A 19,250-nucleotide genomic window follows, 5' to 3' on the forward strand; every position below is an offset into this window, starting at 1 on the left:
ATTGTGGTATTGACAACATCAACGACTTCTCCTTTCAATCATGGAGAGAGGAATGAGAGAAATTCTACATCTCTTACCTTACAATAAAATTATTGAATGAAAAGGTTTTCTCCGATGAGTAATTTTTCAGTTATGAGCTTCTAAAGTTAAAATTTTTGGGCAGATCATTCCAAATTCGGTAAAAAATGAATTCATGAAATGATGAGGATACATTTTTCATGGTATTGAAAAAAATGGTTGATTGAATAAAGTGAAAATTTCCTGACAATATACATTTTCACAAAAAATGCCCGAAAATAGCTCAACTGAAAGTCACTTTTATAAATGGAAGAATTCTCTCAAAAAATGTATCTCTTAACGAATTTGAAATAATCTGTCCCAAAAAATTGAAACTTCAGGCGCTCTTATCTCAAAAAGTGATAATCAGAAAACAAATCTTATCCTGAGAAAACTATCTACCGGTATTTCATTTTGATAGCTTTCTATTATACTAATCGAAAAACTTAAAAAGTTATCACCATTAAATTGTTTTTTCAGCCTGTTGTACAGCCGTGAAAGCTTGATGTTTTATAATGATAATTTTCATGTGTAATTGAAGACTCTCGGTCCTACTACCTACTCCTTTCAATCATTGCTCGGTTCATTTGAAAATAACAAAAAACAACATGAAAGACCTAAATCAACATGAAAAAAAATCAATCACCAACAATAGAATCATACATAGCAAGGGGTGGTGAAAATTATGGAAGTAGCTTGATATACTATTAGCAAGTATAATTTGACAGTAGATCTCATTGGGGATCATATTTGAATAAAAATACTTGATTCAAAAATCTAATTTAAAAATTTAAAGTGAATTTTTCAATTCCATAAAGATCCCCAATGAAACTTATTGTCAAACTATACTTGTGAAAGAAATATTTAGCTGTTTTCAAAATTTTCACTAACCCTATCTATAATCTTCACATCTTATTGGAGGTTTCTTTTCCTAATAATAATATTATTTAGAAAGTTTGCATATTTAGACAAGAAACTTGCTTGAAAATCAACTTATCAATTGAATTTTTATATGCTATAATGATTTCCTCTTTTTTAGGCTCTGTACATCATCACATACTGATGGAAGTGAGGAGAGAGTAGAAGGAGATGCATAGGAAAAGAAGCTTAACATGAAGTATATAATTGTAAATATTGTAACAAAAATATTATTATTTTTTTATTATAATTAAAAGTATGAAATTGTAAGTACTACTGTATAAAAAATATTAGTTTGACATTTTATTATAATTTTTATTCAACTTGGTCCAACAGAATATTATTTTATGTATGTCTATATAGAATTTAGTATGTGAAACTTTTTTTATTTGTTATATATTAAAATTTTGAATCTTTCATACATAATATTTTTATGTTTGCTACTCTTTTCAAATTATATAATTAAATCAATTTAAATTCATCCATGCTCATATTCTATTGTTTAATTATTATCCTTTAATCCTCTAGCCCATAATATTAACATTTTCAAATTGTATTTTGATACCTGTAAAGTATAAAACTACAAAAATGTAATAAAAAAGATATGTACAAGATGATACATAACTGATAGGTATATAATATGTACATTGCTTACATATCTAAAACATATCTGTTACATACCTGATCTATATCAGTTATGTATCGGATAGGTAGAAATGTCCGCTTTTGTGATATGTACCAAGCGAGTATCAGTGATACATATCAGTGTTATTCATCACTGATATGTAACTGATACTTATCAATTAAACAATCAGTTATGTATCACTGATAAATAACCGATACTTATCGATGAAACATATCTGTTACATATCACTGTTACATAACCGACATGTATCAATGAAATGAATCAGTTACGTATCATTGATACTTGTTTGGTACATATCACAAAAGCAGACATTTATACCTATCTGATACATAACTGTTATATATCAGATATGCATCCATATGTTTCTGATATGTATTGTAGGTTTCAAGGATACCTTACAAGGAGCATACAGGGAAACCCCAGAAAATTCCTCCTCAATCAAACAATTAAATTACAAACAAATAATAATTTACAAAACAGGAAAGATGAAGAGAAAAAATAGAATAATGAAAATTAAAACTGGAACATATCTTATTTGAAAAAAGAATTGAAACTGAGTACAATAATTCAATTACGCTATGCTAAGAACTACAGGAGTACATACTGATCAAATAAGTAATATTGCTGCTCCTATTACCCGGTTGCCCTCTGTTTATTCCTTTCAAATGTTTCTTGAATCAAATAATTGAACGAGCGTTAGCGAAGTTCTCACTTTTGACTCACTAGAGCTCAGAGTAGTTTTCTGTCTGTTTGTATGTTCGACAAGAATTGATCAATCAGCTTCAAAATTTGAGCACGAATTCTTCGAACCTTTTTACAGGTCAAGTTCGTTGGACAACAGAATTGACTCACTCCTTCGTCTTTTTCAGGATATGAAAATAACATTGAAAGTGCATGAGAGAAAATTTTGTTTTGACTTATCATTCATCAGTCAATTATTTGCATGCTATTTCTGTATTTTTTTTTCATTCATTTGAAGAAGCTGATGCTATTATTTGGCAGTTTTCTCACACACACTGTCAGACAGACAGATTTTATTAATGACAGACAGACAGATGACAGACAGACAGACAGATCCCAAATTACTGGAGGAAGTCATCCAAATGGACGAGCTGGAGAAAGCAATAACCCAATAGAAGAATGGAAAGGCCACAGGCGAGGATGACATCTGCACCGAACAAATTAAACAATTTGGAACTGGGACTGAAAATTGGCTCCTAAACCTTTTTAATAGCTGCCTGTCATCGCTGTTCCTTCCCAAAGCCTGGAAGAGAGCAAAGGGCACTTCTACCAGGTAAACCTGCAGACTCTGACTCTAGCTACCGGCCAATTTCACTCCTGTGCCATCTCTTCAAGCTCTATGAGCTTGTAATTTTCCAGCGCGTTGTGCAGTTCTTTGAGGGGAGACTCATCCCACAGCAGGCAGGATTCCAGCCGGGTAAATCTTGTACAAGCCAGATATTAAAGCAATGGCAAGCAAATTGAGAGTGGGTTTGAGGAAGGTGTCGTCACAGGCATGGCTTTAATAGACCTAACAGCAGCATACAACACGGTCAACCATAATCTCTTGCTCTCCAGGGTTTACAAGATGACTGGAGACATGCACCTCACAAGTACCATCCGTACCCTCCTTCAGAACCGACGATTCTATGTCTGCTTGAATGGAAAAGAAGAGCCGATGGAGAATTCAGAAGAACGGTCTCCCTCAAGGGAGCGTCCTGGCACCGCTGCTATTCAATGTGAACACAAATGACCAGCCTATCACGCCCAATGCCCACCACTTCCTGTATGCCAATGATCTGGATATATTGGTCAAAGATCGTTCTTATGAAGGAGTGGGACTAAGACTGACTCGTGCATTGGAGGAAATATCAGCCTTCTACAAGGAGAGCCACCTTTAACCTTACCCAGGGGAAACACAGGTATGCCCCTTCCACCTAAGATCCAGGGAGGCTAGGAGAAGACTGAACTTTACCTGGGAGGGTAAGGCCCTGGAACACACCGGCTCACCAAAATATCTTGACATGACCCTGGACCAAACTCCGACATACAAACAGCACTGTCAGAATACATCATCAAAAGTCAACTCCAGGAACAGCATCATCAGGAAGCTATGCAGCAGCCAATGGGGAGCAAACCCCAGCATGCTCCTGACATCAGGAAAGGCTCTCTGCCTCTCTGTTGGGGAATACGCCTGTCCTGTCTGGTGTCAATCAGCCCACACAAAGAAGGTTGATACATCCCTTAATGAGACAATGTCGCATTGCAACTGGTTGCATGCAACTAACTCCCATCGACAAACTCTACAGGGCTGCAGGAATGAACACTCCCAAGATCAGAAGAGCCAACCACGAATACTTGGAGAGGTTCAAACAGACTTTCAATGAGAGACACATGATGTACAGTCAGCTGGAGCCATCGCGTAGCCGACTCAAGTCCAGGAGAAGATTCATGAGGTTCACACAGCCAGAACCTCCAGACTGGTACCCACTCCGGGAACCTGACACCACTGGAACCAGTCTGCCATGGATATCCTGGAGGGTGCTGAATAGGATACGAACTGGAGTGGCCCCTGCAAAGACCAACCTAGCGTGGTGGGGCTACATAGCAGAGGATGACATCTACTGCGACTGTGGAGAGGCACAGGACATCGACCCCCTCACACAGTGCCCACTGTGCCCTGTTCACTGCACAGCTGACGACCTCTGGAGGGGGAATGTACCTGCAGAAGACCTAGCCCACTTCTGAGCTGGAAAACTTGGAGAATGTCCGGACACGAAAAAGTAAGTAAAAGTAATTTCGCAGTTGTCACACACACTGTCATACAGACAGACTTTATGCGCCGACACATGATTTCAGCTGAATAATACACAACATTGATTTATAAGTTCTATATCAGAACTTCCGTTAACGTCTGTCTGTCTGTCTGTAACATACACGGAATCAATAATTCTACTTGTGAGTGTAGCAGTTGCTATGACACATTTTTTTGCGCAGTGTTAAATTATTTGTGAGTAGAAACTACTATTAGTATTTACTAAAACCTGATTATTCAATGTATAGATACTCATACATTCCATTTTTGTATCATTCATTAGTATCTTCAAATATTGAAACGGTTTGAAATAGTGTTGTGCGGGTTCCGCCATTAATTTTCTCTTGAAATTCTGTATCGAAATCATGTATTATATGACAACCTTCCCATTTGAAAGAATGAAGTTGAAATGAAGTTGAATTCATATGACTGATGCAAGATCGCGGACAAAATTTTTGAAGCGACAGAAAGTATTTTTTTTCCATTTGGAATTGGATTCCCATGAAACCTACTACTGTAATATCATACTTGTGAAAGATATATTTAGCTGTTTTCATAATAATTCTCACCAGTTATGTATAATTACACGTAGTGGATCTCAGAGATCAATACAACAGTTCATTAGCGAGTTCTTCAATCCAGTGGTTCTCTAGTTACGATACCAAATAACACAACAGCTGTTATAATATTTTGTCATTTACTCATACTCATTGTTTCGTTTTCAAAAAACGATAAGCAATGTAGATTGGAGTAGACATAATCACTTGTGTCTTACGTCACCAACCCGTCTTCTTCCACAACAGCTTGGAAGCTAATCCAAGCGATGATGATGATATAGGCCTACGATGAGAAATTACCTAGAATGTATTCTAGATACATTTAGGCATCTTCCTATATATTTATTAATACACACTGTTCTTCTATTAAGAAAAAAAAACACTTTTTTTTGTTCATGAAAACTAACTCTGTTAGGAATTCTCTCTCAACCTCATACTTCTCTAAGAATGGATATTAATCCGCTTCATGGTCTCTCAGTGATTTATCCTAGACATGAGACCTCATCAAAATGAACTTCTGTATGTGTACACTTCCTATATTTCAAATTACAACAAAATCGTTAGAGCTGTTTTCGAGATCCGTCGGACATACAAACTTACACAGGCTACAGAAATCGCTCGAATAATGAAATAGTAATTCGTGGTCAGCCAGAATTGATGTATCAACATTCAATCAATAAATTATAATCGCAATGGTATCAGATGAAACTTTTTATTATGAAATGACCGTTCATCGATTGAAAAAAGATTGAAATATTGAAAATTATGTTCTCAAGAACGTAATCTAGTCTCCTTTCATACGAAATAGACCATACAAAACTGATCTATTCACAGAGCCTGTCATCTCTCCAAGCTTTAATCAAGGAGTGAACCGTGGGCTGCAGCACCCTGCCTCCCAAACCTTGGCTTCATGATTATCCTGCTTTCTAATTATCATCAAAGAAATGGATGGGATAATCTCTCTTTTATCTTTTTTAGAGCAAGGTTATCACTTGGGAAAGTACATTTTTCTATAATGTCCTTGTCTCAGCAACTTGGATTGGATATTACGTTATAATTTTCCAAGATAAATATGATATATTAAATTGTACAAAGTTATTGAAAATTCTACTCTACAATTTGTGATTATTTCCACAGACAAAGTGATACGAATATACTCTTTTAAGGTTGAAGCAATTCATCATTGTAATTTCTGGATTGCAAATGACTAATTAACATAATTTTCCTGGATTATGTTTCATCGCTGGAATAGTCACAATAATTTGATAAGTAGTAGTCGTTAGGCTATATTCATTCTATGAAATATTCCAATATGTAGTAGCAAAGTCTTCTGTAGCTCCAAATCCCCATTTTATTTTTCAGAACAAGTGATAACTATCTTTACAGAGTTTGAAATTACTGATCACGTTTCTAAAAATCGCTTTCCGGTGTTTTAGAAACCTTCCAAAGCTGTAGGTCAACTCATCTTTCATCTTAATCAGTTCCATTACTTAAGCACAAGTTTGGAAATTGCCTTATATGGGTAAAATTCTGAGAAAACCAGGATATTTTGTAACTCTGAGATGACTTAATGTGATACGAAATTCACGTTACGTTATTGATTCAATTAGAGATTCGATGGGATGTATAATGAGTATACAACCAATCTAAAAATCTGAAAAGTTAAGAATTGACTTTTGTCTTTGAGACCTAGACCTAGAAAAACTCTTCCTTAAATCATTGACGTGTTCAATGAAGTTGTTGGTGATTAGTGACTGGAACTATTAATAACTCTTCTCCAGAAATTGTGAAGCTATTAATGAAAAAGATTGCCTTCTGTGAAAGAGTTATTAGGTTTGAAGAAAATTTCGGATGAGAGCGATAATAGGGTCATCAGCCTGAGCTTGAAAGTGGCTGTTTCTTTCTGCGAAAAATACTCGTTTCTGTCAACAGAGTGGAGAAGAAGCATTTCACAGCATTGTGGGAGCCGTTCTGTGGCACAAGTTTGCAAAAACCAGGATCGTAAACATCGTAGCTTTCTAAACGCTCTCAATAGTCTATTTTCTCATACAGTTGAGTGTCTACTTCTTCAACTCAGAACTTGACAAGAAGTAGAGAAATAAATCTAATCCATTGGAACTCTTTGATAAGTTTTGAGAGGAAATAGAGAACAAACAATGAGTAAAATTCTAGTGAATTGTGAGTACTATGGGAGTTCCAAGTGTGCCGTTTTACATTCTCGAATAAGACAGAATGGAGGAGGAATCGAGGAAACTCTATTCAATTGGAAAATATAGCAAAATTGGACTGTCCTTAATATTCTTAAAACCTCTCCTCCCATGAAAATCCAACTGAGGGGAGAATGAAACTCTAGCCACTGAGCTCCTAGCAACAAATGATGATATTTATCAAGTCACTTATACATTTGGGTGGTGGAATGACCCAATTCTGACCCAATTATAGTAGATCAGGGTCAGTGGTGGAATCTTCGAGCGAGAACTGAGTAATATGTTTATTTTGATTCCAAAATGCAAGTCAATAATGTGGCAACTCCCAGTTCACTTTTATCAGACTAGAAAGAAGTTGCATTTGTGTATAATATTTTCTGCAATATTTCACATTGACTGTAGGTCAATTACGTCACAGTAGGTACTTGTTTACAGACTGTTTCGTACCTCCCACCCTTTCTAAGCCAATTTGCTCCATTCATTACCTTGGCAACTACAACTGTTACACATGACTAATTCAGTACCATCACATTCAATTCAACCCTAATGTGATTCATCTGAATTGATTCGATGTGTTGGATTAATTGGATGCACATCACTTTGTATTGTAATGCGGCTATATTCGGCTTATTATAAACCTACTCAGATTAATGAGATAATGGAATTACGTATACTGGATCAATTCTTATGATAATAATATTGTATCCGCTTGTTGTTGTTCAATCAGAATAACTCCTATTGCACGCTCATTATACTCCAATTTCCGTGCTGATTAGAACGGTTATCGGGTTTTACAAACATTTTTTCTCCTCTCTAATCGTTTTTACAAAGTACAGAAGATTACTTAGTTTGATACTGGAATATCGGGCATGGAAATAGGCGATTGGGAATAAAGATTTGTAAGTCAATGGATGAGTAATTTAATTCTAACTTAATTTGGAATCGTGAACTTGAGTATTGATTCGTAAATTTATTCCCCATATCATAATATCAGCCTATGTTTGCTTTGATGTGAGGGTATCATGAAATGGGGAAAAAATAGGAGCATCACTGATGAAATATTATGTTTTTTTCTCTCAATGTAGTTTTCAGCTAATTTTGAAATATGAGAAACGAAATTGGTTGAAATCACCAGGTTCATTAGCTTTCAAATTAATAATTGATGATCTACTTTCACTTTCCAATATCACTTATTGTTATTTCATTACATCATCCTCATTTTATCACTAGTAATTCACTATTCAAGCTATTTTTTTCTTTCCTAGACATTTCTGATTCAAATATCAATAAGTTTTTATTAGTATTATCATAATACTTCGGTTCTCCGCTTTCAGATCCCGTGAGGAATATATGCTATAGATACTAAATCAGCAATGGAAATTGATTGCAACTCAGTGATTCAGATGCCACATTCTTCCGCTGCAATTTCCGTTCCATCGGGCTGTCACGTATATCTTTCTGTTCCAATATTACCTGCCAGTTGATTGCTGAAGACTTATGGAGCCCTGACAGTTTTTCATTTCAATGTCTTCTTCCGAATTTTGACATTCTGACAGTTAGTATAGCCTATGTCTGACATAGTAGTTTACGCCATGATGCTTATCTACAGAACGAATTGGAATATTTCAATAAGAGACTTGATTCTTTTTGAGTCTCGTGATTTCAATAATATTATCAAGAAACTTCGGGATGAAAGGTATTAAATACATTACATCCAATTTATATGAATTGGATGATCCATATGTTTGACTTTTTCAACCAAACATACAGCTCAATCCATACCGAATATAAAAATTGGTTGTTTTGCAATATCTGATGACTAGTTATTGTTAAAGTGATTTTGAGTTGAGTGTCAAAAAAATGAAATAGTAATTCCTACTTCAGACGTTTAGGGCTAAAAGTTAAGCTTGAGATCATGAGATAATTTACCCAGTAATTAAACGACAGTAATTTATCGCAAACTCCGGGATGAACCAAGGCAACCAACAGGCATTGGCTATTGGCTATTCACCCATAACTGTTTCTATCTCTAATTCAACATGATATAAGCAGTCTTTAGGTTATGATCATAATTTTCATAAATAAGATCATAACAATTTCAAGTCTAAAATATTTATAATCTGAAATTTTGAGTTCGATAACATCCTAGACACAAAATCAAATCACCAAAATATGAAACAATCGTTAAAAAAAATATAAATTTACTCAAACTCCACGACAAAAAATCTGGTGTGCCACACTCACACAACTTTCCTCGCCGTTATGGAAATTGATTATATAAATTGATTGATTGATTGATATAATAAATCATAAATATAAATTGATTGAGATAATATACATGATAGGGAGAGGAAAAATAAGGTAACCTTGTGCTATTCCTCTCCCCAATTTAGATATGGTTACACATAGTCCGAAATAGGTTAATTCTTATTTCATCTTTTGTAAGTTCTTAATGACTATTGAATTTGTATTAGCAACACTCACCTGCGCACAGGATTTTCCATGCAGGTGATTGGTTTCTTTTATTTTTGCTGAAAGTTTTTTTTTGTATATTTATTGTTGTTGAAGAACCGATACAGAATTTTTACTTTCCTTGCCCTATTACCATAGGTAAGGAAAGTATAGCTTTCCGAAAGAAATTAAGGTACCCAAATTTCCAAATTTCTATACGTTTCAAGATCCCCTGAGACCAAAAAAGTGGTTTTTGGGTATTGGTCTGTATGTGTGTGTGTGTGTGTGTGTGTGTGTGTGTGTGTGTGTGTGTGTGTGTGTGTGTGTGTGTGTGTGTGTGTGTGTGTGTGTGTGTGTGTGTGTGTGTGTGTGTGTGTGTGTGTGTGTGTGTGTGTGTGTGTGTGTGTGTGTATGAGTGTATGTGCGTCTGTGTACACGATATCTCATCTCCCAATTAACGGAATGACTTGAAATTTGGAACTTAAGGTCCTTACACTATAAGGATCCGACACGAACATTTTCGATCAAATGCAATTCAAGATGGCGGCTAAAATGGCGAAAATGTTGTCAAAAACAAGGTTTTTCGTGATTTTCTCGAAAACGGCTCCAACGATTTTGAGTCTCAACATTCAGGGGTTTATGGGTAAGGTTGAGTCTCTGGAAGCTGCTTTAGTGACTGAAAATTGGCAACCAGCTATGATTTGTTTGAGCGAGCACTGGCTGAGAAGGGATAATTGTGGGGTTTTGAGCTCTCTTGAGGGGTATTCAGTGAGATCAGCATTTTGTAGAGAAAGTAAGGCAAGAGGGGGAGTTGCAATCTTAGTTAGGGATGATATTTCTGTCACGGTTAGAGAGGATATTAATGGTTTTTCTTCAGAGAAAGTGTTCGAAGTTGCTGCAGTTGAGTCCGAGGGATTGTGTGGTGGTAAAAGAGAATGTTCTGTTGTAGTATCTCTCTATAGAACACCGGATAGTTCTTTGGATGACTTCTTTTCGCGACTGGATACACTTCTTTGCAGATTGAGTTCGGATGTCATGCGGAAAAATATTTTTCTATGTGGTGATTTTAATATCAATGTCTTGGATCATTACTCGATCCAGTGCAAACAATTCATTAATGTGTTCTCTTCTCATGGGTTTACTCTTTTGATCAATAGTCCAACAAGAATTCAATCAGGGCCGTTTTATACTACATCAACTTGTATTGACAACATAATAACCAATGTTGTATCTGAGAGCGTTGTGGGTGGGGTGATTGACTTGGGTTTGTCTGATCATCATGCGATATTTGTCAAGCTTATTGGTCGAAAACAATGTGAGGGTGAGAGGTATATAAGTAAGAGAATTTTCTCAAGCAAAAATGTTGAAGGCTTTTTAGATTTATTGAAAGTGGAAACTTGGGAAGATTGTTTTACATCCTCTAGCTGTGATTTGTGTTTCAAGAAGTTTTTCTCTAGATTCAATCGATGCTTCATGGAGGCATTTCCAATCAAAACCATGAAGATTAAAAAGAATAGTTCAATGAAAAAATGGTTGACTCCAGGTTTGAGGATCTCACTTAAAACAAAAAGAGAGTTGTTAATGTCTTTGAAGAATGATGCAAGGCGGGATCCTAGCTTTCATTTATATGTTAAAAAGTATAGTAAGGTACTGAAAAAAACAATTACTTTGGCCAAGAAAAAATATCTTGATAGTGTGATTAAGCATTCGGATAATGTTACAAAGGCTACTTGGCAGGTAATAAGGAATACTATGGGAAATTCATCTTTCAAAAACGAATGCCCAAAATTGTTTGCGGATGGAGTTTTGGTTGACGAGCCTGTACAGGTTGCAGAATGTTTCAATGAGCACTTCAACAGGAAATCCAAAGCACATAGGTGCAACTTAGAGGACATTAAAGAGTACCTACAAGCATTCAGACAACATAGAATAGAGAATAATAGGGGTATTAGACAGTTCAGATTTCAACCATTATCGGAAGGGCAGGTTCTCAGCATAATGACAGGCTTAAAAAATAAGAGTTCAGCGGGGTGGGATGGCATTCCTATATTTATCATTAAAAAGTCATGTAATCTCATACTTAAGCCTCTAACATACTTGATTAATCTCTCTTTTGATACTGGACATTTTCCTGACTTGTTGAAATACGCTGTTTTGAAACCTTTGTACAAGAAGGGGGATAAGAATGATGTTGCTAATTTTAGACCAGTAGCTCTGCTCTCATCTTTCTCGAAAGTTTTTGAACGGGCTTCTCATACTCAGCTCAATAATTTTTTTGAAAAATCCTCTCTTTTTTGCAAGTCACAGTTTGGATTTAGAAAGGGCAGATCCATTGAAGATGCTGTTTTCGGAATTAACCAGGGGACACTTAAGGCTAGGGATGACTCTGAACAGGCTCTGGGTATTTTCTGTGACTTGTCGGGAGCTTTTGATAATGTTCAACATGATCTTCTATTGCACAAATTGAAATATTATGGTGTAAATGGGAAAGAATACTCTTGGTTCCAGTCATATTTATCGGGGAGGTTCCATAGAGTGTCAATATCTGTTGGTAATGAAACATGCAGCTCTTCTTGGTTACCTATGTCTCAGGGAGTACCGCAGGGTTCAATATTGGGTCCCCTCTTATACTTGGTCTATGTTAATGACATCGAGAGTCACGTCAATTTCAAACTCTCTCTTTTTGCGGACGACACTACAGCTTTAATCACCAGTAGGAACAGTGAATGTTTGATAAGAGAGGCTGAGAGGTGTCTTGCTGAATTAGATTCGTGGTTTGTTCAGAATAGTCTTAGTTTGAACTGCAAAAAAACTAAAGTAATTCCCTTCAGTAGAGACTATAAAAGTTTTGGAATAAACTTGAATACGCAAAGTAGAGTTGAAACTTCTGATTCCACGACATTCTTGGGTCTGATGATGGAGAGTGATTCAAAGTGGAAGCTTCATATTTCTCATGTCACTGGTAAATTGAATAGAGCCTTGTTTGCATTAAGAGTAATGGCTAGAGTAGGGAGTGAAAAAACTGTTCTTTTTGTATATCATGCTTATTTTCTGTCAGTTATGAGATATGGAGTTATTTTTTGGGGGAAAAGTATAGAGAATAATGGAATATTCATACTGCAGAAGAAAGCCATTAGGATAATTTATAAGATTAATACAATGCGCTCTTGCAGACCTTATTTTAAAGAAAAGACTTGATTCTTTTTGAGTCTCGTGATTTCAATAATATTATCAAGAAACTTCGGGATGAAAGGTATTAAATACATTACATCCAATTTATATGAATTGGATGATCCATATGTTTGACTTTTTCAACCAAACATACAGCTCAATCCATACCGAATATAAAAATTGGTTGTTTTGCAATATCTGATGACTAGTTATTGTTAAAGTGATTTTGAGTTGAGTGTCAAAAAAATGAAATAGTAATTCCTACTTCAGACGTTTAGGGCTAAAAGTTAAGCTTGAGATCATGAGATAATTTACCCAGTAATTAAACGACAGTAATTTATCGCAAACTCCGGGATGAACCAAGGCAACCAACAGGCATTGGCTATTGGCTATTCACCCATAACTGTTTCTATCTCTAATTCAACATGATATAAGCAGTCTTTAGGTTATGATCATAATTTTCATAAATAAGATCATAACAATTTCAAGTCTAAAATATTTATAATCTGAAATTTTGAGTTCGATAACATCCTAGACACAAAATCAAATCACCAAAATATGAAACAATCGTTAAAAAAAATATAAATTTACTCAAACTCCACGACAAAAAAATCTGGTATGCCACACTCACACAACTTTCCTCGCCGTTATGGAAATTGATTATATAAATTGATTGATTGATTGATATAATAAATCATAAATATAAATTGATTGAGATAATATACATGATAGGGAGAGGAAAAATAAGGTAACCTTGTGCTATTCCTCTCCCCAATTTAGATATGGTTACACATAGTCCGAAATAGGTTAATTCTTATTTCATCTTTTGTAAGTTCTTAATGACTATTGAATTTGTATTAGCAACACTCACCTGCGCACAGGATTTTCCATGCAGGTGATTGGTTTCTTTTATTTTTGCTGAAAGTTTTTTTTGTATATTTATTGTTGTTGAAGAACCGATACAGAATTTTTACTTTCCTTGCCCTATTACCATAGGTAAGGAAAGTATAGCTTTCCGAAAGAAATTAAGGTACCCAAATTTCCAAATTTCTATACGTTTCAAGATCCCCTGAGACCAAAAAAGTGGTTTTTGGGTATTGGTCTGTATGTATGTGTGTGTGTGTGTGTGTGTGTGTGTGTGTGTGTGTGTGTGTATGTGTGTGTGTGTGTGTGTGTGTGTGTGTGTGTGTGTGTGTGTGTGTGTGTGTGTGTGTGTGGTGTGTGTGTGTGTGTGGTGTGTGTGTGTGTGTGTGTGTGTGTGTGTATGAGTGTATGTGCGTCTGTGTACACGATATCTCATCTCCCAACAATTAACGGAATGACTTGAAATTTGGAACTTAAGGTCCTTACACTATAAGGATCCGACACGAACATTATCGATCAAATGCAATTCAAGATGGCGGCTAAAATGGCGAAAATGTTGTCAAAAACAAGGTTTTTCGTGATTTTCTCGAAAACGGCTCCAACGATTTTGATCAAATTCATTCCTAGAAAAGTCATTGATAAGCTCTATCAACTGCTACAAGTCCCATATTTGTAAAAATTTCAGGAGTTCCGCCCCATCTATGCAAAGTTTGATTTTAGATTCTTAATTATCAGGCTTCAGATACAATTTAGACAAAAAATTCGAGTGGAAAAGATTGAGCATAAGAATCTCTACAATAAATGTTCAGTAACATTTCCACCTAAAATTGAAAATAAGCTCGAAATTCGAGAAAATAAGATTAGTCAATTGCAAACTGTTGGCAACTGATTCTATTAAATCATTCACTATGAAGAGATAGCAGATCTCGTGTATATCTAGCGTTATTGTCCTGCCACCAGCTGGCTCAGATCTTAGAAAAGTAGACTTGAGATGCGCAGGAACACTAGCATCAGTTGATAAATTTTTATAACGCAAGGAAAGTTGTGTGAGTGGACCACACCAGATTTTTTGATTTGATTTGAATCACCTGACGCTAGTGTTTCCGCGCATCTCAAGTCCACTATTCAAAGATTTGAGCCAGCTGGTGACAGGGCAATAACGCTGGAGACACACGAGGTCTGCTATCTCTTCGTAGTAAATCATTCAATAGAATCAACAGTTGCCAACAGTTTGCAATTGGATAATCACATTTTCTCGAATTTCGAGCTTATTTTTAATTTTAGGTGAAAATGTTACTGAACATTTATTGTAGAGATTCTTATGCTCAATCTTTTCCACTCAATTTTTTCTGTTTAGATTGTGTCTGAAGCTTGATAATTGACAATCTAAAATCAAACTTTGCATAGATGGGGCGGAACTCCTGAAATTTTTACAGATATGTAACTTGTGGCAGTTGATAGAGCTTATCAATGACTATTTTGGATATAAATTCAATCAAAATCGTTGGAGCTGTTTTCGAGAAAATCGCGAAAAACCCTGTTTTTGACAACATTTTCGCCATTTTAGCCGCCATCTTTAATTGAATTTGATTGAAATTGTTCGTGTCGGATACTTATAGTGTAAGGACCTTAAGTTCCAAATTTCAAGTCATTCCGTTAATTGGGAGATGAGATATCGTGTACACAGACGCACATACACTCATACACACACACACACACACACACACACACACACACACACACACACACACACACACACACACACACACACACACACCACACACCACACACCACACACACACACACACACACACACACACACACACACACACACACACACACACACACACACACACACACACACACACACACACACACACACACACACACCACACACACACACACACACACACAACACACACACACACACACCACACACACACACACACACACACACACACACACACACACACACACACACACATACATACCAATACCCAAAAACCACTTTTAATATTAAAATAAAAATGAAAAATTGGTATGATGTGATAGTTCACTGTCCACGGCTTTTTTATTCAGGTCTACTTCAACTAGTGATTTCATCCACTCTTTTCCTAGTGTTTTATTTCAACCTATGTAGTTCAAATCCTTTTCTGACAAATGATTGGGAAGCTACCAAGAAGTCTGGACCTTTTTGCTCACGAATCGAAAGATTGAGGATAAACATATTTCAAAGCCCTTTAAATTTCTCTCTAAACTTACTTTCCTATCAGATAGAGAATCTCTCAACAGTGGGTTAGAGATTCTAAGAGTGGATTCTATTGGCTCCAATGAAGAAGAGTCTTGGCAGTTGTAAACAATCAATATTTTTTAGAACTGTTTAATAGAGTATACTGTCCCAGAGGGAGGGACTTAGAAACGCAAGGTTCTTCAACATAATAAACAATTTTCCACTTTGGAAAATACCTCTAGAAGCAATAGATAAGGCGGCTTATGAGCACAACTTCCTTCTTGAAAACCATAAAACAATATTTATCATCATAAATAAGTCAGATTTGGAACAATTTTATGAGCCTAGTTCGATAACTGAACATGGAATAAATAACTCATCAGTAGAAAGGAGAGGATAGAGTATACCTAGCTATAAGTAGGGCAGCTTTGATAGATGTTCGATTCAGATCAAGATGAATGGGGTTTCCATTTTTGCACATGCCATGTTTCCGATTGTCTTGATAGCGTGCTTACAAACATCATACGAGGCTGGATTTTTGTGAAGCCAAACATCAAAAAACTTGAGTGGCTTCAAAAAGTTGGGAACGGTTTTATACCTTTTATACCACCATCCCCTTGAATACGTCGGCCCGTCTATTTAAACTCGTCTATTATAGTTCGCCGTGGATTGTGGTGAGAGTAGCCAACTCAACATAATTATATTATAACATTGAAAATTTCTGAGGTAATATTGTAGATTAGAATAAAAAACATCATTGGGATGAAAATTTCGCTGATGAAAAAAAGTACAGTTCTATATAACAAAGGAAACTCGTTATGATTTGGTTAAATTCCCGAGACAATATGTCATTAAGATGTTCAATTTATAAAACTCAGTTAGGCTACTGCTTTCTGTTGAATATAATGATAATTTCAATGTGCTGTGTTTGAAAATACTGCTCACATTTACAATATTAAGCATTTTGATGAGCTGATTGCTGCATTCAACTGCTCAATTGCTCAAGATGACAAGTCGCACTAGATTAGGCTATGAAGCCTAGACTCACCATATTATACATCTTACCTCTATTGGAACTTCAACAGAGACACTTTAATACCTGAGAAGCTAGAGTGGTCCAAATAATAAGCATCATAAGAAATGATAATGAGTGATTGAGTAAGTGAGTGAGTAAATGAATCAGTACCATTTCACTTTTATTTCCTTTGATTCTTTTTTGCAAGCATATTTTTAACTCCTTTGTGAGTTCTGATTTTCTTCTTTTTTATAATTACTTTTTTGAGTACTGTACTCAATATTTTTGACGTGTCATATACTTCCAAGCTTTGCTTGATTCTGTAGTGCTATATGACAAAAATTAAACTAAACTAAACTCCTTTATATTCATGATTTGTGTTTGACTGGAAGAGAATGATCGAAGTAGTCATTTGAAATTGAGTCAAATATTCTAATAACGCTTTCTATGAAGCGTTCTTTGAAACCCTCTTCGCACTTCTTTCTCAGAAATAATAGCGCAAGAAATAAATACTGCAGTAAACAAACTATACGGAGAGACTGACTGTCTTCTAGCCTTTCCCCGAAGGTATCATGGGGACTGTGGATTGTGCAGTGGAATGCAATCAGTTTACTATCACTTTGGAGAAAACACAAACATTGATCATTTTTGTTTGTAAACACGTGAGTGATGTACATTGGACATTTCCAGATTGTTTTTCTTGGTGGGCGGCGAGTGTTGTCTCTGAAAAGAGTTCAGTTGACAAACAGATAAAACGTCCTGAATGCAAACAAAAAGCTCCGCTATTCAGCATTCAGCGGCTTTGTTCTCTTGCGATAGAATTATCGTCAAGTCGCAAATACAGAAGAGAGAAACAACGGTCTTATCAAATCTCTCCTTCTATTTCATTCAAGTAGCTCTTCAGAATTTCAATATTCTCCTATTACGATAGGAGCATTCATAGCAGAATGTTCAGAATTTCAGCATTATCAAATCTCTCCTATTTTATTCAAGTATCTTTTCATAATCACAATATTTTCCTATTTCGATATGATCCTTCATGAGATGATGTTCAGAATTTCAGCATTTTGTGAAGAAGATGACAGGAAAAGTATAAAAAATAGGAAAGTAGGTTTCATAGAAAATATATGAATTTTGGAATATTATTCAAGAATAGTAGTTATTCATGTATGAAGAAAATTTTCAGTACAAATATGAGAACAACATCAATCACAAGTTCACAACAGTGTTTATTGTTAAAAACTGTGCTTCATTTATTAAACCTTGTTGTATATTTCATAAAGAATTGAAACAGATTACAGAGTGCAAACTATTGAGAGAGAATATTAGTTTTGACTTTTGACTGTCTAGAAAACAGTGGAATTGAATATTGGACTGTTGAGTCCTTCCAAACTTCCAATAAGGTTTGTTCTAAAGTAAACTTCAAAGTGAGCTATATAGTTTAAAGCAAGCTTTGAAACTTCATTTTCTTCCTTACATTTTTATCTTTCCTCTTCAAACTTCTAGGATAAGAGCACAATAAATGTGGAGATACAGAGACATGTAGTTATAAAGTAGTGCTGAATATGAAATATTAAATGTATACTACTCGTAGACTGTTATTCTTGTAGACTCATTTATTGAATGAACTAACGAACTGAGAGTTTTCAGAATCGGGAAGAAGAAAAAGCTCATCAGTTTATCGATTTTGCATTATTTTGCGTATTGCATATTGACAATACAATTGAACAACATGAATCTGATCGACCTATACTTCTATTTTGCCCTATTTTGGAGGAAATGAAACAAATTTGCAGGCTAGAGGCCACATCATATATTATTACTCGACTCCTCCAACATAACGTTCCACTCCAATGAAGAGTTGTAAAGGGAAAACTAATATAAGCCATTCGTCCCGGACATTTCAGGTTGAGATGATGATTTCAACGATTTCCATCGATTCCTTGAAACTACTGATTTTTTTCAGTTTATCGACTAGTTCTATCCTACGATAATGTGGTAACACTTATTCTTTATATTGATTATTATTGAAATGTTGTCGTAAACTATGAAAGACATTTAGAGAGTAGTGGCGAATTAAATGGGATTGTGGAGCTCAAATATAAGAAATGTGGGAGAAAAATGACTGCTAGGTCTCTGCCCCAGTTTATGAGAAACGGAGTGCCACAGGGATCTGTGCTGGGGCCCTTACTCTCCCTTATTTATATTAATAAGGTTAATAAGGTTATATAATTGAGCTTGCCTAAAAAACTCCCAAGAGCTTCAGAATGCATACGTTTTGCTGATGACACCACATTAATAATAAATGGAAAAACCCAG

The 19,250-nt window shown here is 35.5% G+C and overlaps 1 protein-coding gene across 5 annotated transcripts in view; it reads left to right on the plus strand.

Annotated features, from left to right (window-relative positions):
* LOC120351314 overlaps nucleotides 1–4,478 on the plus strand; it is a 97,390-nt gene extending 92,912 nt beyond the window's left edge. For all 5 annotated transcript variants that reach the window (XM_039428106.1, XM_039428101.1, XM_039428105.1 and 2 more), the window contains one exon: nucleotides 1,097–4,478. In XM_039428106.1, the coding sequence (XP_039284040.1) occupies nucleotides 1,097–1,154 (58 nt within the window). In that variant the 3' untranslated portion in view covers nucleotides 1,155–4,478. The remainder of the gene's footprint in view (nucleotides 1–1,096) is intronic.
* The last annotated feature ends 14,772 nt before the right edge of the window (nucleotides 4,479–19,250 follow it).

Source organism: Nilaparvata lugens, chromosome 5 (assembly GCF_014356525.2).
Source record: "Nilaparvata lugens isolate BPH chromosome 5, ASM1435652v1, whole genome shotgun sequence".
Taxonomy (NCBI): Eukaryota; Metazoa; Arthropoda; class Insecta; order Hemiptera; family Delphacidae; genus Nilaparvata; species Nilaparvata lugens.